The sequence below is a fragment of the Alligator sinensis genome, unplaced genomic scaffold (assembly GCF_000455745.1).
Source record: "Alligator sinensis unplaced genomic scaffold, ASM45574v1 scaffold254_2, whole genome shotgun sequence".
Lineage (NCBI taxonomy): Eukaryota > Metazoa > Chordata > Crocodylia > Alligatoridae > Alligator > Alligator sinensis.
Window position 1 is genome coordinate 835,571 of NW_005842396.1, and position 24,603 is coordinate 860,173.

Genomic DNA, 24,603 nt, shown 5'->3' on the forward strand with positions numbered 1-24,603 from the left:
TCAAAGATCATAAAAAAAATTACTTGATTACTTGATAATGGATTTTTTTCTCCTGGCTTGCTTGTTGGATTTTGGCCTTACCTGGGAAAAAAAAATGTGTACCTGTCTAAGTGAGTTAAATTCATAAAAAAAATTGTTCAGATCCTAATATTTCAGGCTTTTTGAGGCTGAGCTTATGTTGGTGCATTTCTCACAAGTTCCTTGGAAATGACAGAATTCAGCTGGAGCATGACATGACATGCCCCAGTCCTCATCTGAAGTTTAGCCTTACATGGGAGACAACAAACTGAACTGTAGCTGGCAGACTCCTTCCCTTTCTCCCACCCTCCCTCCCCTTTTGGGGCAGAAGCAGATAACTGGTTTCATAGGAGGGGATGGAGAAGCAGAAAGAGCTCAGCAGGTCAGGGCAACTCCACTCTCCTGTGAACAATGGGACCAGCCCCTCTGTTTCTCCTCTCTCCCTTGCAACACTTGCCCTGGGCAGGAGAAGACTGAGGGGAAAAACTATACTATACTGCAGCTACTCTCTGGCCTGGAAGAGCAGGTGAGGAACCCTAGGGCTAGGGATAGACATTCAAAAAACCTGAGCGTGAATTGATTCACTCTTTGCAGGTTAGTTTAAGCTGTGCAGCTTAAACTGATTAACTGGACAGACATTCTTTGTTAAATCAGGTAGTGCAGGCACATACCTGCAGTGGCTCAAACCAGAAGCCAGGGGGTGCTAGAGCATGCCTGCCAGCCACTGCCAATGGGGAGGGTAGAGAAATGCCCTCCAAAACTCTTACCCCTCCCTGCTGGAGCAGAGGGGTCATGGCCAGGCGCACCAGCCTGGGGCTAGCACGACACAAGGGATGACAACCACCAGCCTGGTGGTGGAGTGGGGGGGCGGGGGGAAACTGCTCCCAGACTGAGGAGTGGGCATGGGGAAGAAGTCCTTTCTCTGAAGCAAACATGTATTGAACACAGCGATTTGCGAAGCATACAGCAGGGAACTACGAAAAAATCTTTACCTAAACTGAGATACAGCCCAGTAAAATACAGTATATACAGCTTAGTCTAACTTAAAATGTAAAGCAGGAAGACAAGAGAGAACAGTGCATATGTCTTACTAAACCTGAGAGCAGAATGTCTCCTTAGAGCCAGGCATTCAGAAATGTTTGTTTAGGTTTTACAGGTTCCACTTTATAATGTAAATATAGCTCTCTGCATTCTTTGGTCTGCAACTTCCAGCCAGAAGCTATCTGCAACTTCCCTTCCATCTCCAGCACATATGTGTGATGATTGTTAGGTCTTTGCCAACACTTCCCACCTCTTAGTCTGGTCCTGCAGGTCTTATCTCTGGGCTCATAGGTGCAGGTCTTGCCTCTCTCCCCTGCTCCAGGAGCTCTGTGGAATTAATCCCCACCCTGGCTGCAGGCAAGGACAGAGGGAGGAACTAACTCTGTCTTTGCCTAGCTGCAAGAAAGCCGTGGAGGTGTAGCTGGGACTGGCAAACAGGGTTTGCCAGCAGAGAGGGGAGGGGATGGAGGGACGAATTTGCCTCAGGGGCCATGACAGGCCAGCATCTGGCCACACCCCACACGCAAGGGAGCAAAGGGGACTATTTGGCGTCCTTATTTCACAGAGAAAAAAACGCCTAGTCTCTGTGGGCCGCCACTGGGTGGGCGGCCAGCGTGTTTTGACATCTGCTGGATCTCTGCCGAAGAGCAGGTCCAGCCATGGTCTTTCAATGTCTCTAAAATCTAGGTGCTGCCACTGGGTTTAGGCGGCCAGCTCCTTAAAAAAGGGGAGCAAAGGGGAGGGGCCATCCCTGTTGTAGAGCAGAGAGCCCCACCCAGCCCAGAGAGCATTCAGGGATGCTGGGGGGGTCTCTGATTTAACTTAAACCAGCAAGGAGTCTGGGACAGACATTGCATAAACTGGTTTGAGCCAAATCAGTTAAGTCTGATACTACATTCAACCAGGTTTATCTCAAACCGGTTTCGGCCATTTTCAAACTGGTTTATGTGCACTGAATGTCTGTTCTGTTACAGTTTTAAACCAGTTTCTGATCACTTAAACCAGTTTCTGTTCCTCAACCTCCTAGGCTCCTGTGGAGCAGCTGGCTGGGATGCAGTGTGCTTCAAGACAGGAGAGCAGTCAGCCCAGGGCTGGTAGCCAGCAGCCCAGGGCTCTGCAGTGCAGCCTCCATGCTGAGGCATAAGGAGATGGGGAGTAGTTGGCCCAGGGCTGCCTGCTCCCCCGTCTCGAGGCACACTGCACCTCAGTCAGCTGGGGAGTGGCTGACTGAGGCACAGGGCTCTGTAGCATGTGGAGACACGGGAACAGTCAGCCCTGGGCTGCCTGGTCCATCTCCATGTTTGTCCTGGCACATGCTGCTTTGTCATGCTTTGCACCATTTTTTTCTTCAGGGTTGTTTTTTTTGGTTGGTTTTTGGGTTTTTTTGCTACTGAGAAATCCCAGTAGCAAATTTGCCCTCGTGCTGCAAATTAGCAGTGCCGCACACAGTTTAACATGCAATGTGTGCAGTTTGTGGTGTCATTTAGGTTTATGGCAACACAAATTCCATGTGGGTGCACGTCTGGATCTGGCCCTGATGTTTTGATCTCTTAAGGTGTGGCAATACTGAAAGTGCCTCTTATAAAAAGTAGGCACAATTTTAAAATGAATTATTTTTGAAGAGAAATAAAAATGTCTGCTAGTTTAACCAAAGAAGATAAAATTTACACCCAAGACAAAACATACAATATTGTTGTGTAAACTCTGTGTCGAAAATGGCAAGTTTGGAAGTGATCTCCTACAAGAATGAAGGGCATAGTCCAGATATAATTTTGTAAAAGTGGTCTCCAGTGCTCTTAAACCTCCCTTGTTATTCAGTAATGTAATTGTTGCTGTGAAAAGTAGCTGTTATGGAAGAACCATCTCTTGCATGGAAAGGTGAACTCATGGTAGCTAATGCCAATTTCATGGAGGGCTTTGAATACTGGGAGAGAAACTGTTTACTGGAGTATGACTAGGTCACTTACCTTGGCTTTAAGGAGGAGGCATTTTTGATTTGATGTGTATTATATGGGGGTGAAGGGAAATTAGGGAGAATCACTTTGAAAGAAAAATCAGATTGGTTTGTAAGTCTATGAAACGATCTGCATCACACTTATTAGAACCTGCTTCTCTGGGACGTACTGAATTTTTGGTCAAGGGAACTGGATTATCCCATATCTTTCAAAAACTGTTATGGAATCTGCAGTTCCCCTTGGAATCATCATTTAGTTTAGCATATTATTAGATCTTAACCAAAGGCAAAAGTTTAATCTCATCTCTGTGTCTGCCAACAGTTTAAGAGAATGACTTGTTGTATATTTCAGTGTGCAGAGTAGCAATGGATACACATTATGTTGTCTTAGCTCTTCAGTATGAACTCTCTTTCTCTCCGTGAGGGTGGGTGCAAAGTCGTGGTGGGCAGAGCTCAGTGGTTGGTTCCAGTGGTTTAAGTCAGCATGTTCTTGTTATAGGAAATTGAGAGCCAGTGGGATAATTTTTAAACACTGCAGATGTTTAATGATAGGTTTCAGCAAACTTACAAACTCCTCAGCTATGCAGTCCAAGATTAGAGCCAGACATCGTGGAAAGTTATTTATGTATATTACATAGTATATTTCAAAGAAATATTTAAAATTGCCAATGGAAGCTAAACTCCGCAATACATGAAGTCATTCTTAAAGTCTGAATCCTAAAATGGTTCAGATTTGTGTTTGATATGAAAAATACATATATATTGTTTGTAACTACATGCATACATGAGAGAGCATACGTTTATGCTGGGGTGGATAGGTATTCATAGGCTTATATACAGAGGAAATACTGTTGCTGGTTTAATGTTGCATTCAAAGTGTGTTGTATCTCTGGTACAAGTCTGAAATAAAACTTGGATTTTCTCTTTCAGAATCGTAATGAAATAAAAAATGGAGCTATCCTTCGATTAACAACCTCTCCAGTAAGTTACCTTATCATTTGCTCTCCTTTGGCTCTTCCGTAGTGATGTTTGGTTAGGAGAATCATTATAACCTTGGGGTTGTTAAGGAAAAATTGCAATGAATTTAAGCTTTTTTGAAATTGAGAGCCTAAAAACAGTAGTTCTCTACCTTTTTGGGGGTCTGACTCAGAAAATGGTGTGAAATAGTGCCCTGTGACTACCATGTGCCATGGTCCATCTGGAAGGGACTGTGGGAGTTTGGCCACTTGTACTATGAGCTCCATCAGAAACATTTCCTCTGTTCACAGCTGGGAAGGAGGGCAGGAGGACTAAATGCAATGATGGTAGAGTGATGAGGGAGGAAGGTAGACTGAGAGAGCTGTTCCTTAGCTCCCTTGCCTTCCTTGCTTTGAGTTTGCGAGTGAGATTTTTGTCTTATTTACTTTAACATACTTCAGTGTCTCAAATGATGGGGTTGACCCACAGAAAAATCCCTCCCCTTGCTACTTTGGCATAGCAACTCTTTTTCTCTTTCTCTTTATTCTTTTTTTTTTCTTTTTGGGAGCAGGAGAACAGATTGAGAGAGATGTAGAGCCAACTTTTGTATTGTATACCTGTGCCACAGATACAATACTTAGCACATTGCTAAGAGCTGACGAGACATTTTACATTTTCATTTTTTTTTCCTGTTTTGCATCTGGATTAAACTGAGACTGTCTACAAAAAAGAAAAAAACTTGGGAAGTGAGGGTGGAGGGGGGAAGGAAGCCCTGAGAGAGACCCCACTGAGAATAGTCTGTGAACAGCTAGGGCACTTGCATGGGATGCGAGAGCCAGGTTCTACTGCCACTTGCAAGTCATCCCAGGTAAGTACCCTAACCACTGGGTGTGAGCTGTTCTGCTGAGTGAAAATATCTCTTTCGGATACCAAAATTCTATCCTAAACCTTAGAATTTCCTGGTATTGTTTGCTATCTATCCTAGGCTGTGGACTGGCTTTCATTTCTAGCGATGGAAAACTTCCACCACTAGAAATTCTTCCAGGAGAGGAAGCAGTACAGGCATTCAGCCTGTATCCATCCCCTCTCCCCTGCTCCTCACACCTTCCCAGGACTGGGGTTGTCCTGGTCTGGGGAAAGCATGGGGGGCAGTGACTGTTCCTGTCTTTCCAGTGGGGCAAATCCCTCTTCTTACCTGCTTCTTAGACTGGGGACTCCAGGCGGGAGAGCTGGTGGGGAGAAGCAGCCGACTGCTCCTTTGCTCAGCTCCTAGTGGTACCTCAGCAGGGTAGCAAGGGGAAGCCAGCTGGGGCTAGAAACCAGGCTTAGTGACAGCCTCTCCAAGCCCAATTCGCAGTCCCCAAGCTTTGCAGTCTGGCCTCCTACTGCCCAGGTATGTGGTAAAGGCAACAGAAAGAGTTGGCAAAGCCCATTCCCACCTTTTTTCCCAAACAGGTGACTGTTTGGTTTAGAAAGGGATGGGGAACACTGGCTGCTTCTCCCATCTTCTCCCAGACCAGTCCAGAGAAAGTAGAAGAGCAATGGGGCAAAGCCCCCAGCATGTTCCTCAAACTGAGCAATCCCTGGTTGGTGGTATTGTTGCTCCCATCCCTTGTTGGAGCTAATTAAGAGAGGGGCATATAAGCATTCACTCTTGAGAGAGATACTCTCCCTCAAGGGAGATCTTTCAGGTTGAGACCAGGAAGATCTTTCTCCCACAAGGGGCATGTTTCCCAGAGGAGACATTCAGTGAACGTTTGTATGCTTCTACCAGAAGAATGATGATTCTCTCAGTAGAAAGGTAATGCCTGAACATGGCTTTGGTCTTGACTAACTAGCATTTCCTGACAGGTGAAAAAAATCATCCAAAAATTCCTGACTAGTTTTTCATGTTCCATACAGCTAAAAATGCCTAAGTCTTTCCAAATGTAATTTAAAATAGTTGCCAGCAGGCTGGCATGAAATTGTTAAATGGGAAGGGATGTAAACCATTTGTTGGCTGATAGGAAGAGTGAGATGACTGTTAGGATGTGGTCTTTTCTGTGGATACCTTGAATCTTGTTGGGACTGTGGACTTGCTTGTGGTCTGTTGAACTGTAATTTTACTGTGCACCAATATGTCGTTCATTTGAGCAGAGCAGCTTTTTTTAACTCCAGGTGGAAGTTTTGGGTCTTTTATCCCTATAGCCAAATTGCTTTTGTGGGTGCAACATTGAAGATTCCTTTAAATTAACACTAGAAATCTTAAATACTGAGTACCAATTTTCTTTTTATTTTAATTGCCACAATTTTTAGTTTACTTGTTTTATATATACTTGCTTAGTCTACTTTCGTGTGTGTGGGGGGGGGAGGTGTGTGTCTGTAACCTGAAAATGTACGTAGCCTATTCCCTAATTCATTGTACCATTACTTATGGCATGTTGCTAAATCCATTATAAATGTGTTCTATTAGAGATTTTTAACTTGTCTATTTTAAATTTCTTTCAGTTGGAACTTTGCCAATACAAGTTATCAGAGCTGTTGTGAATTTGACCTGCTTCTTTGTTTCCTTAGATCTGTTCACTAAGTGCGTGTGATTCTTTGAAGGACTGTTTTTCTAAACAATGTTGTGGGTTTTTTCCTCCCCCACTCTTTAAAACACTTGTGTGCACACATATTCCGTTTCCTAGGTTACTTGAGTGTAGATTGGATTTCTTGCATATAATCTTTGCTCTCATCCCATCTTTCTTATTTATTTTTACCTTGATATTACCTTTCTCAGCAAATCTTTGTAGATGCTATATAAAATTTTTGCCATTTTCCATGACCCGTCTTTTCCCTCATGACTCCATTTGTGTTCCAGTGGAGCTCGTAATCTCTGTTTTGTCTACCATTTGTCTTTTTTTATGTCTTTTCCCACATATATGAGACCTGAAATGTCACTTTGTCAGGTATTGACCATTCTCAGATGTTTCTCCCCTTATGATTGGCATGTAGGTTGATGAATGAGTTGTAATCTTTGTATAATGTCAGAATATTTCTGAAGACAAGATGTTTATCCTTGCAGCAAGTCTAATTACCTGTAGTATTTGTAAATGATGATACACATATTTTATGGGATGGATCCTGAAAAATCATATTCTAATGATGAACCCTTCCAAAAGGTGTGGGAAATAGTAATAGCACGCAGTTTAAGTAACTACTTTAGTATGTTTTTGGTCCTGAATTATTTGCAAACAATTGGACATCTGTGTGTTTGTTTGTTCAAAATTATTAAACAAGCTATTTATAAAAACAGGGCTTGCTCATGTTGGTATAGATTTTAGTATTTTTTTTAATCCTGTGCTATTTGTCATGTACGATTAACAGTTTTTCTCATGTGGTGTATTTTTGGCTCCCTGAGGAAGATTGGAAGAGTCCTGAACTTGCAAAATTGCTTTCAACCTGGCTATATTAACATTAATATTCTAAATGCACATAAGAATACATGTCCATATATATTTATAATAATATGGCATTTCCATGAGTGTTTTTACAAATGCAAACAACATTTACTTTATGACTTGCACAAATTTTTCATAAAAATTAAAAAGGTTTCTTGACTTTTTTGCCCATGTACAGTCCTTAATTATGTGTGTAGGCCCAGTGTTTTTGCAATGATGACTTAAGGCCCTCATCATGCATACTTGTTTTGATTGGGGTAATTGCCAAAGTAATAAAGTTAAGTACCTGCATATAGGTTTGCAGATCAAGGCTTCAGATTGTATGATTTAATAATGAACTAATTATTTAAAGGCAGCTATACTGGCAATTATGATTAACTGTCATAATATGCAATACGCTACTTTGGTGTGCCTGCCTGCATGTAATAAATGGATAGAGGCTTGTCTTAGGGTTAAGGGAAAAGCTTCATTTTCAAGTCTCTAAGGCAGAGGTGGGCAAAATGCAGACCGAGGGCTGGATGCGACCCACCAGGCCATTCTATCCAGCCTGCGGGGCCCATAAAAAATTTAGAAAATTAATATTCATGCCCCGGTGGCCCTCGTTGGCTTGCTAAAACTCAGTGAGCAGCCCTCTGCCCAAAAAAATTGCCCGCCCCTGCTCTAAAGTAATAAAATTAAATCTTAATAAAATTAAATCAAATTAAATCTTACAGAAATAAAACTGTCCAGACGAGCGCGCATGTGCCTCTTGCCCCATCTCAAACCCCTTTGAGATGGGTCAAGAGGCACGTGCGGGAATGAAAAAAACATTCCCCGCGCTGCAAGTTTGGGGTGGGATGGGGTTCCACATTGCTTTAACACTGTAGCTATATCAATAAAACATTGTCCAACTGATTGCTGTCTCTGTCTCTCTCTCTCTCTCTCTTTCTCTCTCTTTATAGTGGTCTTTTGTTTTAATTGTGGAGGAACATGGATTTCGGGGTATTTTACAGAGTGACTGGGATTTTTTTTAACAGGGCCTTTTCAGTTTTCCAATAGGGAATGCCAGAATTGCTGCTAGGGAGGCCAGTAGCAGGACCCTGCCTGCTCAGAGCTGGCACCTTGGACCCAACTGGAGGTGGTTGACCTCCTGGCCAGATGGGGCCAGGAGGACACGCTTTGACAGTTCAAAGCAGGCCACCACTCCCAGAACATCTTCTGGGTGATAGCTGCCCAGATTGCCAGGCAGGGGGCACACATGGCAGTAGTGCTGCACAGAGGTCATCTCTGGAGTTGCAGCCCACTGGCAGCTAGCCCAGAGGGGCAGATGCCTCTACTGTCTGTGCAGTTCCCATCCAGGTCTGGCAGGTGCACATCAGGTCACAGCCAGGCAGGAGCCCCCACTGCCAGACTGCTGCAGTGAGTACAGTGTGCAGGGAACTCTCAGGGCTGCTTCAGCAGTCCAGCTGGCACAAGGGTTAGTGTCCCCAGGTACCAATTGGCTGGGCCCCAGAAGCTCCTGAGAGTGAGTAGCCCTGAGCTACTTGCCAGGGCAGGTTTTTGTACTGCTGGCGACAGCACAAATGCTGGCCCTGGGCTCTAGCTCCCCTTGGCTGCAGATCCGGGAGGAGCCAGGCAGGGTTATTTTGCCCCACGTGGCACAATTTGCTCCACAACAAAGTGCATGTCCAAGCACGTGCGCTGAGGCAAAAAGCCCCGGCTCAAATTTGCACCGCTTCTATTTGAGCTGCTGCAAGTGCACGTGCTTGCATGTGTGGACGCGCCCTTGATGTGTGTTTCTTTTTTTTTTTTATAAATGTAAAAGGTGATTGCTGAAATGCCTTTAAACGCACATATTCTTTTCTGTGCTAATGAGCTACTTCTTCAATGCTTCTACCTTCTCATTCACTGTGTGACCTTGATCTAATCTTTTCTCTTCCACCTCAGTTTTTTCCTTTTAAAAACTATAAAATAATGCTTATCACAGGTCTGCTTCATGGATTATGTTTATATAGGTTGGTGTATGTATAAATTCTGATTGCTAGCTATTATTATAAAAAATCTTAACCATTTTGTTAATGCTGATGCAAACTGAAATAGAATCTCACTGCTCGGTTAGCATAAGGTGCCAGTCAGTCTTGTGTCGAGTGTTGGACCTATTTTTGCATATAGTAAAAATGAGATGGGATGTCCAATCAATTGCTCTTTTCTGGAGTGAGTTGGGGTTGGGTAACTGATGAAGTAGTAGCATTAACAGTAAATTTTTTTGCTTGATTAGTTCATGTATCAGTCCTTAATGACCTATGTACAACTTTGTTCCGGGGAGATGAGCCACTCAGGTTTTATTTTTTTAGATGGACATGATGCATCTAAATGTATCTGGGTAATATGCTGAAAGGCTTAAATCATGTTTTACTTAATTCTTTTGAGGTTATATCTTGAAAGACAAAGGGTAAAATTTTAACCCAGTTGAGTTCAATGAGCATTTTCACAATTGGGTCAAGGATTTCACCTCAAGCCTGTTAGCGTGTGACACTGTTTACAGAATCCTATTTCCAAGCCCAGCACTCTTCATCTTCCTCTTATATACAGCTGTGTATTAATTATTTGCAAAGTGTTATGGTAAGTAAAGGATTTGTTGCCAGAGGAATGAGGATTTGAGCTCTGTACAGTAATGCTGTTTATCTGTAGCAGTCACTGGAGTCTTTTGTAGGATAACTTTAAGGTTCCTAACCCCTAAAGGGTTGAGGGGTTTTCTCTGCAAATACCCATCTTGAACTTAAATTGGTTCATTTCTTTCATTTAATCAGACTACCCTGTCAAGCTGCCCCTCTTTTTAAGTATCACTGTTCAGACAGAGCAGCCTTTGCTGGCTGTCCTTGGAACAAGTCAGCCAAAACTGAAGAGGCATTTTAGGACTCTTGAAGGCCTTTTGAAATACTTAAGCTTTGACAGAGAACATCTTACAAGCTTCCTGTCTTCCTTTCCTAAATTGGGAAGTTTATTATTATTATTTTTTTACAATCCTCACTTAATTTTAAAGGCATTATTCTTGCTAATTCCCCTCATTATGTTTCCCAGTCAGGAAGGATTTATTTTTTGTTCCTACCTAGATAGTATTTTAATAAGAGCAGACCCAGCAGCCAGCTCTACTATTCTTTAATGAGTTGTGTTCTCTACTGTCCATCTACTGATGGATTATAAATCATTAAAAGAACTCCCTGGTTACCACTCAGAGAATACATCATCTGGGTTTCATTTTTTTAATACATTCATAAGCGAGACTGTACATTCCATAAGCACATATGAGCACTATGGCAACAAGAGCTAGGAGATTTGCAGAGAGTGCATGGGAATTGTTTTCCAACAGGCACATAATGACAGTGGCCAGCATTACCTTTGGCAGGGTGTCATGTGAGACAAATACCAATATTTTTTATAAGAAAAATATTTTATACACTCATAGAAAATTAGTGTTGGAAGGGACCTCAGGAGGTCATATAGTAGATGTTCCTTCTCAAAGCAGGATCATCCCCAACTAGATCATACCAACCAAGGCTTTGGCTAGTCAGGTGTTACAAAACTCCAAGGATAGAGATTCCGCAACCTCTCTGGGTAACCTGTTCTAGTACTTTACTACCTTCCTGGTGAGAATACTTTTTCCTAATATCTAACGTAAACTTCCCTTACTGCAACTTAAGACTACTGCTCCTTGTTTTGTTATTTGCTGAGAACTATCTGGTTCCATCCTCTTTGTAACCGCCATTCAGGTCACTGAAGGCTGTTATTAACACCCCCCCCCTCCAGCCCCCCATTCTTTGCTTCTCCAAACTAAAGAAGTTTAGTTCCCTTAGCTTCTCCTCATGAATCACGTGCCCCAGTCCCCTAACCATTTTCATTGTCCTCTGCTGGACTCTCTGATTTGTCCGCATCCTTTGTGTAGCGGGGGAGCAAAACACAAAGTATGTGGACCAAAACTGGACATGGTGCTTCAGATGCAGTCTCGCCAGTGCTGAATAGAGGGTAATCATCACTTCCCTTGATCTTCTGGCAACACTCATACTGATGAAGCCCAGTATGCCATTAGCCTTTTTCGCAACAAGGACACACTGTTTGCTAATATTCAGCTTATTCCACTGTATTATTTAGTTCACTATAACCCCTAGGTGCTTTTTTGTGTAGCTGCTGCCTAGCCAATAGTCCCAAGCTTATACTGTTGCATGGGATTGTTCCATCATAAGTGCAGGGCTTTTCAATTGTCCTTGTTGAACTTCATAAGATTTCTTTTGGTTTAAACATCCAATTTATTGAGGTCTGTCTGAGTGCTAGCCCTGCCTTCCATTGTATCTACTATTCCCCCTAGGTTGACGTTATCCCCCTAGGTTGGTGCTGAGGGTGCACTCCATCCTATCTTCCAGGTCGTTGATGAAGATATTAAACAAAACTGGCTCCAGAACTGAGCCTGGGGGCACTCAATACCAGCTGCCAACTTGACATTGAGCCCTTTGAGCTTGATGATCCCCAGTTTTCTATTCACCTTGCAGTCCATTCTTCCTTAGTTCGCTTGTGAGAATGTTTTAGTAGAGTGTATCAGAAGCCTTGCTAAAGTCAATGTATATTGCATCCACAGCTGTCTCTGGATCCATAGAGGCAGTCATCTTGTCATAGAAGGCAATCAAGTTGGTCAGGCATGACTGACTGTTCTTCTTCACCTCCTTCTCCAAGTGCTTAGAAACAGATTCCTTGATGAACTGCTCCGTGATTTTTCCAGGGACTGAGGTGAGGCTGAGTAGCTTGTAATTCACCAGTTCGTCCTTCTTTTAAAGATGGGCACTATATTTGCCCTTTTCCAACTGTCTGGGATCTCTCCAAATCACCGTGAGTTTTTAAAGATAATGGACAGCAGCTTTGCAATCACATGGGTTAACTCCCTCAGCACCCTCTGGTGCATCATGTCTGGCCCTATTGACTTGTACATGTCCAGATTTTCTAAATAATCCTTAACATGTTCTTTTGCCACTGTCAGCAGCTCTCCTCTTCCCTGGACTGTGCTGCCAGGTGCGGTAGACTGGTTGCTGACCTTTCCTGTGAAGACTGAGATAGAAAAGGCATTGAGTATTTCAGCCTTTTCCACATCATCTTTTACTAGGTTGCTTTCCCCATTTTAGGGACCCACACTTTCCTTTTGTTGTTGACATACTTGTAGAAACCCTTCTTGTTACCCCATAAACTTGTCCTTAATCTGTTCCTTTGCCACTGTTAGTTGCTCACCTCCTCCCCAAACTGTGCTGCCAGGTGTATACTCCTTAATCACAATTTGTTTACTCCTTAATCACAATCTACTCTGCCAGTATGTGTTCTGCTCTCTTTTTGATGGCAGAAGGATTATGGGTTTCTGCACATGCTGGATTTGCAGAGGAGTTCATTGACTTGCATTTAACCATTCCTACTTAGAGACTTTATCTTTTGACCTCTTAATCCTTGAGGTTTTCCAGAAAATCTACCCTAATGTTGCACAACTGCTAATGTGGTATTTACTTTGGAGTAGACAGATGAAGGTTAGAATATAACTGAGTTCTCATCTGTAGAGCCAAAACTGCTTTTAACCACCTTTGCATCACAGAAAGGTTACCTCATGGTGTGGCTACTCTGTCTAGAAAGGACCATGCTCCTGGGATTACTGGCCTCACTGAAATCAATGGCACAACTCCTGTTGACTTTATTGGGACCAGGATTTCACCTTTGACCTTTACAAAGCTGTAGTTTGATCTTGTTCACATTATATACAGAGAGAGAGAGAGAGATCAGTGATTTCAGATATATTGATTTCTATATCTGTATATCTAGATATCTGTAGCTGAGGCATTAGCAAAGGATATTTTGGCATAGTAGGTTTAGAATATACATGGACTTTTAACCTCTACATTGACGAAACGTGGTTAGAAGATGGGGTTATCCTCAGTCATGCAAACCAACCATCTGTTGAAAAGGCATTTATGAATCTTTGTCAAATTTGTTGATTCTGCCCATGTGGATTGAGCTGTAACATTGTAGGTTTGTACCTATTCTTGGAGCAGTAGTGATCAGAATTGGCTTCGAGGGTGCTTCAATGATGTCATCCAGCTGAATGACTTAGTAGCATTGAAGACCTGTCAGAGGGACCAATCTGTGGTAGGTAAGAAATCGGAAGTTAAAGTTATTTTGAGAGCTTTTAGTGGATGTAAATTCACACCAGCAACCAGACTTTCTATGTGGATGTAATAGTATGAAATCTTAGGTGAGAGAAGGAGAATTTTAATGAAAGGTTGGTGAGAAAGGAAGTGATTGAACTTTTGTTTGAAGTAGATAGTCTTCCCACCCCCCACCTGATACAGATGATGTAAATTGTTAGTGCTAAAGACATAAAACAGCATAGATTAGGGGTGGTCAGTATATGGCCCACATGCTATAAATGGCATGGGCAGCTTTTACATGTGACATGCAGCAGATTGGGGAGGGAGCAGAAAGCAGAGCAGTAGTTCATTTGGGGAGCACAAGGAAGGGCTTGAAGAGCAGACCAGCATGTACAGCAGAAAGCAGAACAGCAGATCAGGCAGGGAAGGGGATCAGAGTGGCATTTTGGGAGGTGGGGGTGTGTGTGTGGAATTGGCTTAATTTGCGTCGCACCTGCTGAAAAGTTTAGCCTCCACTGGTATAGATAATTATGTAGACTTGTGGTTGGCTTTGGCAGTGTTCTAGCATTGGGGGCTTCACTTGTTTCAGGGCTAGGCAGGATGGAGCTGTGCCCATGCTACAGCCAGGGAGTAGGAGAAGCAGTGGCACTGGCAACAGCTGGACCACCTGTCTTTCTTAGACCTGAGCCAGGTTTTCCAGGCGTCAGCTCTAAAACATTGCTGTCTATAACAGTATTATTGACAATTTGGTTCCTGTTGGCAAAAACTTTTCTTTCTTGAGGGGCAGAGGTGTATTTTGTAGGAAAATACTTATTGAGATGTATGTGGAATTATGAAATGGGGTTGGAGTGTTGTTGTAGCTGTGATTGTCCTGGAAATGTCAAGGCTTTTTTAAAAATGTTTTTGTTTAGCTCAGCTATATAGTTGAAAGAGCTGTTGGGGAAGCTTTTGAGTATCAAGTGCCCTTGTGAGACTTAATCTTGTCTCTGCCATAAACTGCAGATTTCATGAATAGGATAGAGAAATCACTTAAACTCTGGACTGGCTTGTACTTTAAAGCGGGATGTCAGACTCATATGAATTAGTGGGCAGGATCCGGAGCACTGAGCTTGTCATAAGGCTGAAGACCCACTCCCAGATCTGGCTGATTAGAGTTTTCACCATGGCTGTTGTACCTCTGCATCAGCCAAGGAGTTAATAATCCCTCCATTCAGTCCCTGTCACTGTGGCTGCTGGATCTGCAACTTTAGCCTGACCAACGTCCAGGGGGTGAATGCGGCCAATTTTTAGTTGCCAGCAGTGACTAAAACCATTAAATTCTGCGCCCATGTTTACTTCTTGGGTCATGGCTGCGCTGACACTGCAGCTCCAGCAGCCACGGGAAGGAGGCTTTAGCAGCGGGCGTGTTCAAACTTTTGGGGGGGGCAGGGCTGACACTGCAGCTCCAGCAGCCACGGTAATGAGGCTTGAGCAGCGGCAGTGTTAACACTTTGGCTGCTGGCAGCTTCAGTAAAAAGCCCTGCAGGCCAGATGGCCTACCTCTTCAGGGCAAATCCAGCTGACAGCCATATATCAGCCTTTAAACCCTCTGTAATGCCAACTCACGAAAAAATCATGAGACTCCCAACTACCAAGTCAAATTAACTCTGACTCATGATCTCTGGATAGAGAGATCAGATCTTGGGATTTTTTCTTCTGGTGCACGTAGAGCAGTGCTGTGCTGGTAAGTCTGTGGAGGGGAAGAGGCAGGGGGGAGTGGGAATGAGTAGAGGGCAGTTCCAGGCCCCCATGGTGAGGGAGGGAGGGAGCGGGGCAGGGGCTGGGGTGAATGGGGCCGTGGGGCAAGGGCAGGATGTGTGACAGAGCTGTGGGTGGCTCGTCCAGGAGCATCAGAGCTGCACACTGGCTGCGCCACGTGTCCCCTGCCTGCCCAGAGGTGCTTTGTAGTTCCTGGGGCAAAGGCAACAGGGCACAAAGCACCAGTGAGTAGCCTGCTTTTGCTACACGCACAAATTGGGCTGGGGGAGGGGTCATATTTCCCCATTCCTCCCCTGATGGCATGTGCAGCGGTAGGGAGCACACCCCTGTACTCTTGGTCAAGCTGCTTGCTGCCCGCCCTGACCCATCTGTGTGCATCTGTCTGTGTATGTGTCTGTATGTGTGTCTGCCCCTCAATCCCAAGCCACAGTACCCTAAGCCCTGCTGCTGCCCCTCACTCCTGGCCCACAGTCCCCTGTAACCTACCAGGGTATGCAGCAACACCCCCTCCCCAGTCTCTAAACCCCCACACACAGAGCCCCCCACACCTTCATAAATAACCCCCCTACACGCACACATGTCAAAAATAGTATTTCATGATTTACATTCCAAATCTCTTGATTTTAAAAAGTTTGTCTCATGATTTTGACATGGTGGGGTTGGCAATACTGAACCCTGCTTTAAAGGGTTTGCTGGTACACATGTGCTGGTGAACACCTCTGTTAGAGATACAACTTTATAAGAAAACTCTTGCCAATATAAGGTAAACCAACACCTGAAATAGATAAGCAATATGGAGAAAAGGGTTTTGTGGTGTTTCAGTTGTATCTTCAGTGAGAATTTTCTATTATAGTCTCACCAGCAAGACAACCCAGAGGTTAAGTAATTTGCCATGTCTTTTTATTGGCACAAGTTGTGTCTACAGCTTAGGGTTTTTGCTCAGAGCTATATCAGTTAGGGGGTACCCGCTTTTTACATTCCTAACTGACATATCTGTGCTTGAAAAACCTAAATATAGACCAAGACTCTGTGTGTTTTAATTTAGTCATCCAGAAAATGAGAGGTAATGATCCGTGCCTACCTGGCAGGGTTGTTGGGACATTTACTGTATAAACATTAATAAATTAATCTCTGATCCATGTATAGAAGGACTTGTATAAGTGCTTATTATCATTAATTAGTTCCCATTTTCCCCGTTCGAGAATGTTCAATTATAATAATACCTTCCACTGCAGATCTTAAAAGGTACAGCATGCTGTCCTTGAGGATATGGAAGGCTTATAGTATAGAAAAGGAATTGTCAGCCAAAGCAGCTTCTCCCTTTTTTCCCTCTTCCCTGCCTTTAGCTAAGGAAGTGTAAATATACCATTAAAGAGAGTAACTGTGCAAGACCTTACCATTAATTTGGTTTCCTAATAGCTCGCTGCTTCAGATTCATGGTTTGTTCAGTGTACATCAGAAGTAGGCAGTAGGAAACTGAATAGTACAGGCATCTGAATAAAGCATAGAAGACTTTCACAATTGGAAATATTGGTTTGCTATTAGTTAAAGTTTTTTGGACTTTGTGGCCAGGCAAATGTTACTGAGTACATCAACTAAAAATGTGAGACTGATGTGTGTTAAACAATTTACTTAAATGAACAAAATGGATTTATATGGATTTTAGGCATTGTAATGTTTTAAATAAAAATGTCTCTCTAGCTCTTTATTAACTATTTGGCAAGAGTGCTAATAAAGCATTGAGGGAAAGACATTTTAAATTATATTTAAACTGAGCTAATATGAAGGTGGCTGTGAGATAAACATCACACACTGTAAGAGGAATTAATTTCCACATTCCACATAGAGAATATTTGTATTTCTAGAGGTCTGAGAATGAAGCAGAAAGAGGTAGGGTAAAGGAATGGAGGGAGAGAAGGGAAAAGAAAACACTAATATATATACTCTGCATATAATCTAGATACATGAATCTAAGTACATTTTTGTTGGTTAAAAGAGATGGAAAAGTGCACTGAATGGAATAAGTATAGATTGAGAGAACCTTTTATTGTCCAAATTATGGCGAGATTACATTTTTTGCCATGTCTGGGGGGGGGGTTGTTTTTCTTGGTTTTTTTCCCCCCACCATTTCCTCCCTAGCTTTATTATTGTTATTTTAGGGGTGTATAAACTCTTCAGGGCAAGGGCTGTTTTCTAGTATGTTACCTAACACGAATGGGTCCTGGGGTTCCTGGAAGCTACCAAAATAGAGACTGTAATAAATAATAATAGTGGGAAATACATTTTTAATAAATATTATAAGCAACCCAGGGCTGGTTATCTAAGCAGGAAACAGATGCATATATTATGTGTGGTTAACTAATAATGTGTTACTTAACCTAACCACTTGTTAACTTACCATGAACTATGGAGAAATGTGTTCTTAATATTAAGTATGACGATTGTTACTATTTGTGCACAAATTTATTCATCGTTACATTTATAACTAAGGTTTTGGTGGGTTTTTTATGTTTTCTTTCTGTCTCCAATGAGGCTCAAAATGCACAGCAGCTACACGAGAGGATCCAGTCTTCTAGTATGGATGCCAAGTTAGAATCACTGAAAGATTTAGCCAGTTACTCGCGGGATGTTACGTTTGCCCAGGAATTTATAAACCTAGATGGTATCTCTCTCCTTACGCAGATGGTTGAAAGTGGCACAGAGTAAGTATGTTGTTTGAACTGTCATATTTGTTTTCAATGCATAGTTGTTTTCTCTGTCCTCTTTATTTTAGCTTAAAATATTTCCTTACAAACTACTCAGTTTCTAAGACTAAAAGAAAAGCAGTATCTGAACAGTTCTCTGCTACCAAAGGTATGGCTGGCGGGGGTGAGGTGGGGAGCTTTGAAAGCACAACACCCAGGATTAACAGTCTTATTCTCCTGCCATCCCCTAGAATTAAAAAACAAACAAACCCCAAACCCACCCCCTGTCCCAAAAACATCAAAAAAAACCCCCACACCCTCATTTGTTAATAGTTCCATCTGGAGTCTGCTGTTAAATGGTGACTGCACATAACTTTGTTTAAATACATGCTCTTTAATACAGCATTAACAATCCACTTCCTTTTCTTTTCTTCTTTCTTAACTATTTTTTAAAAACCCTTGTGGTTGGGGATTGGTAAAGAACAAAGGCTAGTTGGAATTTTGTGGCAGTTGGGCACCTGGCCCCCTCAGGGTATTTTGAAAAATCTCAGCCTTTTATCCTAGTGTTAATTGACCTAATCCTGTTCCATTAAAGTAAATGAGTTTTTGCAATTTGCTTTAACGGGAAAAGGAATGAGACGTTTATTGTTAATACGGATGTTACAGGAAGATATGCCCCAGCAGCCTGATCATCTTAATGTTAACTACTGTTTTAAAAGATGTTATTTCTCATGGGATTTTGAGATCCTCTGTTAAAAGATGGTGTTTCTTAATGCTTTGCAGTTACTGTATCAAGATCTACATGTGCTGTTGATGTAGCATCACTGCCACAGGCTCTTGGGAGGAAGCTAATACTGTAGAACAGCCTTGTTTTGTAGCCTGTGTAGATGTTTTAGATCACTTCTCTCACCCTAGCTACAGTGAATTTTGGTTTGATTTTTTTCCACTCCTTAAATATCAGTTGTTCTGGAGTTACATTAGCCTAAGGCCTTGTTTGCACTGAAGAATTGTGTACTGGTGTAAACCATGCTGGTCTACAAACACAAGTTCTACTGGTTTAATTAAAAATGTTTTTTTTTAAATAGATTTAGTTTTTATCATCCTAGCTTAATTTAATCATCAACCACACAAGCTAACTATGTTTAAATTCACTTAAGTTTCCACACAGTGGAATTTAACTAAAACACATGTTTTTGGTTTAAAAGAATAGCTATAGCTAATGAGGTTCAAGTGATGTTCTCAATCAGGGTACTACAGCATCCTGTGGTATCATGAAATCCTTTCAAGGGTGCTGTGGGGTGTCATATAATGTTAGCATTTTTAGGTGTGTAGACATGATTCCAAAATTAAACACAGAATTTACAGGTAAGACTCTTAGGTTCCTAGGAAAGTTCTCTGAAATCCTAAGTGTTAAAGATTTTTACCTGTTGTGGTTTTTCTGAGTTATCTGCAACAGAATAATTGCTCTAGCACTTTTCTGTAGTAAAAAAATGAGTGAAAACTAATAGCTGGCATTTTCTGAGGACTGTCTGGAGTCTAATAAGGCTTCCCAGAGTCTAAAAAGGCTGAGAACTACTGCTGTAGAAAGTACTGTGGAACAGTAGCACTAGTAACAAAACTAAAAAAAAGTCTTCCATTGACCAGATGAATTACATTGGTAAAAGTCACTCATTTGGGGAACCTGTCTGCAATACAAGTTTGCAACAGTATAGCAATATTGACATACCTATGTGCCTGCAAAAAAGTCAGATATTAGCAACCTTAAAACTGATGTTACTTAATAAGGAATCGGGGACCAAATAATGTCTGACAGGTTCACATATTTGATCTCTAGCTGCTCACTACATTCTTCCTCCTCATTTGGCAATTTGGAGCCTCTGTAATTCGCAGTGGTAACTGAAGTGACTGTTCATTTTGTTTGTGAGGGTAATTGGAAGGCAGGGATATCTGCAGCACACAGTTCATTCTAATCTAGGTTTATAACATAGAACAGAAAATCCTCGATAGGCATATACAATAAGTTTTGGGTATAATGGAAAGAACAAGTTCTGTACCTAACAACACACATACCTGAACATAATTTCTCCCACACTTTTCAGTATCATTTCATTATTGACCTTCTTTGTTCTTGTTGTAGGCACATCCTCCTGACAAAATTACCTCCACACTAAAGTTAATTTTTTCAAGTTAGCTTTGTTCAAGTGAGAGGATTTGCACCAAGATTAAACTCAAGCTGGGTATTCGGCCTGTGTGAAGCAGCAAGTATTCGCTTTGGATTCAGATTTGGAGGGACAGTGATTCAATTTGGTGATTTGAATCACTGTCCTGATTCGATCCGGCCTAATCCAAATCCGAAGATATTCAGTGCTGAATCTTATTCGGCCACAGATTATACAGGTGGGCAGTGCTGGCAGGAGCAGCAGCCACATGAGCCCTGGCTTGAGCCAGTAGCTCTAAGAGAAGCTGTGGCTCCCCTGTCGGCTCCCCCAACTGCCCTCCCACTGGGGCAAGGCAGGCAGTCCTGTCAGCCCTGGGAGAAGTTGCAGGGGCTGAGGGGAATGATTGGGAGCTGGGCGGGGAATGATTGGGGGCTGGAGGAATGAATGGGGACTTCCCCCTCAGCTCCTGGTTTGATCCCCCAGCTCCCAATCATTCCCCCAGCCCCTGCAGCTTCTCCTGGGGCTGTTGGCTCCAGCCATGACTTGTCTGGCTGCTCCCCTGGCTGCCCCCCTGCCAGGGTGAGGCGGACAGTGCTGGCAGCCCTGGGAGAAGCCCCAGAGACTGGGGGAACGATTGGGGAGCTGGGGAATCAAACCGGGAGCTGGGGGGAAGCCCCTTGATCATTCCCCCAGCCTCCAATCATTCCCCCCCCATCCCCTGCGGCTTCTCCTGGGGCTGCCAGCACTGCCTGTCTCACCCCAGCAGGGAGGCAGCCAGGGGAGTAGTCAGATGAGCTGCGGCTTCTTCCGGGGCTGCTGGCTGAAGCCGGCATTCGTCCAGCTGCTCCCCAAGCTGCTCCTGCTGGCACTGCGTAGTGCCTGCCTGTACAGTCTATGGCTGAATCTCTGAATCTTTGTGAATCAATTTAGAGGCTTCCGATTTGATTTGGAGAGATTAATGGGTCTCCTGATTCAATTCAGATTTGGAGATTTCGCTGCTGAATCTCTGAATCGTATTTGCTACTGAGGCATCACACAGCCTTACTGGGTATCCCTTCTAAGACTACAGTCAAGACTTCTGGAGACACACATCTCTAAAAACCTGAGCTACTCCATGGGTTCTTTGACAATGAATTGTGGAAAAATTTCTTTTTTTTTTTCCTGAGCACTTGATAATGATGAATTGAGGGATGGCATAAGAGAATTAAGGACATTCAAGTAGAGTTAGTCTGCACCCACAGAGATGTGTTAGCATTTGATGGTTTGTGCTTATTCTAGTTTTAGCCATGTCTCCTAATGGGCCAAATACTCAGCATCATTATGCTCAAGGTAAGGATTTCTGTCTGTGAAATCAAGGCAGGGGTAGCAATTATAATGCAGGTTAACTCTACAGGAATGATACATACTTATTAACCTTCAGTGGACAGGTGCTGGAGGAACCTTTTTTAATCTTTATAGCTTATTTCTTACTCATTCTGTGACAGTTACAACTCACCCCTAGGTTTTACAGGTAGCTCTGTAGTATTTTTTTTTAGGAATATAGTGCAATTTAAAAATATTAACAGGCATTATCAATGGCTCCTACTTACATTCTCACATGTGTGCTCTACATATGCATAGTATATTGGTTTAAACAAATTAAAAATTAAGCAGTTTGCTACATAGCCTGTTGTAGGTGATGGTGGTCCATACTTTTGTAATTCTTATAAGTTTGCACAAGTATTCTTTATAATGCTGCATAATGACCATAATTCTGCCAACATTTTCCATTGAAGAATTTCTTGGTTGGAATAAAAGAGCTATAGGTTCCAGATGTGCTGAGGTTTAAAATATGGTAGTTACAGAATAGTTACAGCATTCTGATCACAGTGTGGACAGATCCATAATGAAGCTGCAAATGTGTCCTGTCAATATCAATATTTTTAGGGTGGTTGCAGAGTATGGCATGTGTAGAGTCCATCTGAGTCAGGCAGAGAAGGAAACCACCCTTCCGTGCAGTCATTTCTATTACTTTGATCCTGAATACAAATAATTAATTGTGTTCAATCACACAAGTGCAAGAAGTGATATACTCAGTAAATATACTAGAGAACATGCTTTTTTAAAATTAGCTATTCCATTTGGACTATGATATTGCCAAGGAGTTTGTATTATCTTGTGCAAGAAGCCCAGATAGTGTATATAGCCATGGATAGACATGTAAGTGAGGTTCTGTGCTTTGAATGCACATTTGGAAGCACAGAAGGGGCTCATATTAGAACAGTGGTCACCAACCAGTGGATCTTGGTCTATTGGTGGGTTCAAGGCCTGGGTGCCCTCATGCATGCATTCGTGTGCCCCAGCCCAGCAGGTCAGTCTGTGGGAGAGAGAAGGGGTGGGGGGCAGATTGAGGCAGAGGGAGAAAAATTATTTGGGGGCGCATCTCCCCAGCAGGTAAGTCCCACCTGGCCAGGCGCCCACTCAACTTACCCCTGCTCCTGCCTTTGCGGCACTGTCCCTCACTGCGGGGGCTTCAATCTAGCCCCCACCCCTTCCCTCCCCACAGACTTACCTGCTGGGTGGGTGGGTTGGTGGCGGCACACAGTAGATTTTGGGTTGCTTTTAAATGCCAAAGGTGATCTGCTACTTAAAAAAGGTTGGTAACTACCAGAAGATAGGAATAGAATGTGAATGGAGCTTGATAAATTGGCAAACTGGGGTTTGCACAAAAGAATAAAATTCAACAAGGACAAATGTAAGATGTTATAGCTAGAGAAGAAAAAACAAATTTCCACATATAGCGCAAAGGATAACTTGCTGAGCAGTAGCACTTCTGTTGTGTGTATCTGTAGAGAGGTATGGATCACAGACTGCACATGATGCATTAGCAAAAAGAGAAAAGAAAAGCAAATGTAATTTTAGTTTTCACTAGCAGGAGTATTTTATGTAAGACATAGAGGTGATACTACTACTTTATGTGATGCTGGTTAGGCCCTGGATGGAGTATTATGTCCTGTTCTGGGCTCCATGTTTTAAGAATGATGTAGAGAACATGGGGACACTCCAGAAGTGAGCAATGAAGATGGCAAAGGCATTGGAGTGCAAGCTTTTTGAGGAAAGGTTGAGATAACTAGGTGTGTCTAATATGGAGAAAAGGAGATTAAGGAAACACAGTGGCAATTTTCTAATGTTTGAAAGGCTGCCATAAAGGAGAGGCAGAACCTTTCCCACAGAGTGCAGGGCATAAAACAAGGGGCTTAAGCCTTAGCAAAAGACATTTGAAATAAATATCAGAAAAAAACTTCCTGGCTGTAAGAATAGTATGACAGTGGAGCAAGTTGCCCAGGGAAGTTATGGCATCTCCTTCATTGGAATCTTTTCCAGAAGAGTGTGGATAAGCATTTTTCCAGGCCAGTCTAGGAACAGCATATCCTTTATTTCTGCAGGGAGTTGGATTTTTAGATGATCCATCTTCCAACCTTATGTTTCTACTTTTCTGTGTTGATGGTTCCAACTAGCAACAATTATATTAGCAGCAATTAACTCTGTTATGAAACTGTTCTTCTATGTTTGTCACAATAAAGATTACTATTTAGGAACCTGGTCACAACATAATCCTTGTGAGCATTCTAGCAACAAATGTTTCTAAACTGTGTTTCAACATGGCTGCAACTAACATGGTTTCAGTTATACCATGGATAGGTGTGTAATTGTTTTTGTGGAGAGATCAAAGAAGGAAACTTACTTCAGTTACTACAGTAGAGGAGATATGCCCTGTCCCGATTGGAAATTACAAATAGAGCCAGACTGGATTAATGTGAATTTATTTTTAAATTAATATTTTAAAGCAATAGAAATCCTCCAATGAGCAAGTCAGACACTGTGTTCATGTAGCTACAAAATTAGCTATTATGTTATTGAAAATATTTGAGATAGCAACCATTCATGAGTTAAGTACAAATGTAACAAGTGCTATTGTTCAAGAGCTTGCTTATAGGGGAATTCTAGCTCTTGTCTTCATTTTCAGGTTGTATGCCAGAAAACGCCAGTTAAAAAAAAAAACTATAGGACGTATAGGTCTGGGGGTTTTCCTTTTGACACTCTTTATTCTTTTTTTTTTTTTTTTTGTCTCCCTCCCCCTTTTTGTGGCTCACTAGAAAGGGCTTTTATGTCAGAGTGATCTAGAAGTCACATTGCTGTACTTTTAATGCCTCTTTAGTGACAGGAATGCATGAAAAATGCACCAGGTGGAACTCTCGCTTTCTAAAATTGAGTGATCTTTTTACAGTACAAAAAGAACAATAGTAATAGAAGAGAAGGGGGAAAAAAGTCACCTGCCAGTTCTTGTTATTAACATTATTAGTATTTGCTATTGCTATATAAAGGGAATAGAGGCAGGTCTCCTTAAACAGAGGAACTAATTTTGTTTGGGCTGTGTTTTCTGTCTAGTTCCTTGGATTTCCCCCCCCCTCCCCCCCC

The 24,603-nt window shown here is 42.4% G+C and overlaps 1 protein-coding gene across 4 annotated transcripts in view; it reads left to right on the forward strand.

The window, feature by feature from the left end:
* ELMO1 (engulfment and cell motility 1) overlaps positions 1-24,603 on the forward strand; it is a 462,043-nt gene that overhangs the window by 128,357 nt on the left and 309,083 nt on the right. For all 4 annotated transcript variants that reach the window (XM_025211243.1, XM_006029749.2, XM_025211244.1 and 1 more), the window contains exons 6-7: positions 3,944-3,994; positions 17,835-18,004. In XM_025211243.1, coding sequence (XP_025067028.1) covers positions 3,944-3,994; positions 17,835-18,004 — 221 coding nt within the window. The remainder of the gene's footprint in view (positions 1-3,943; positions 3,995-17,834; positions 18,005-24,603) is intronic.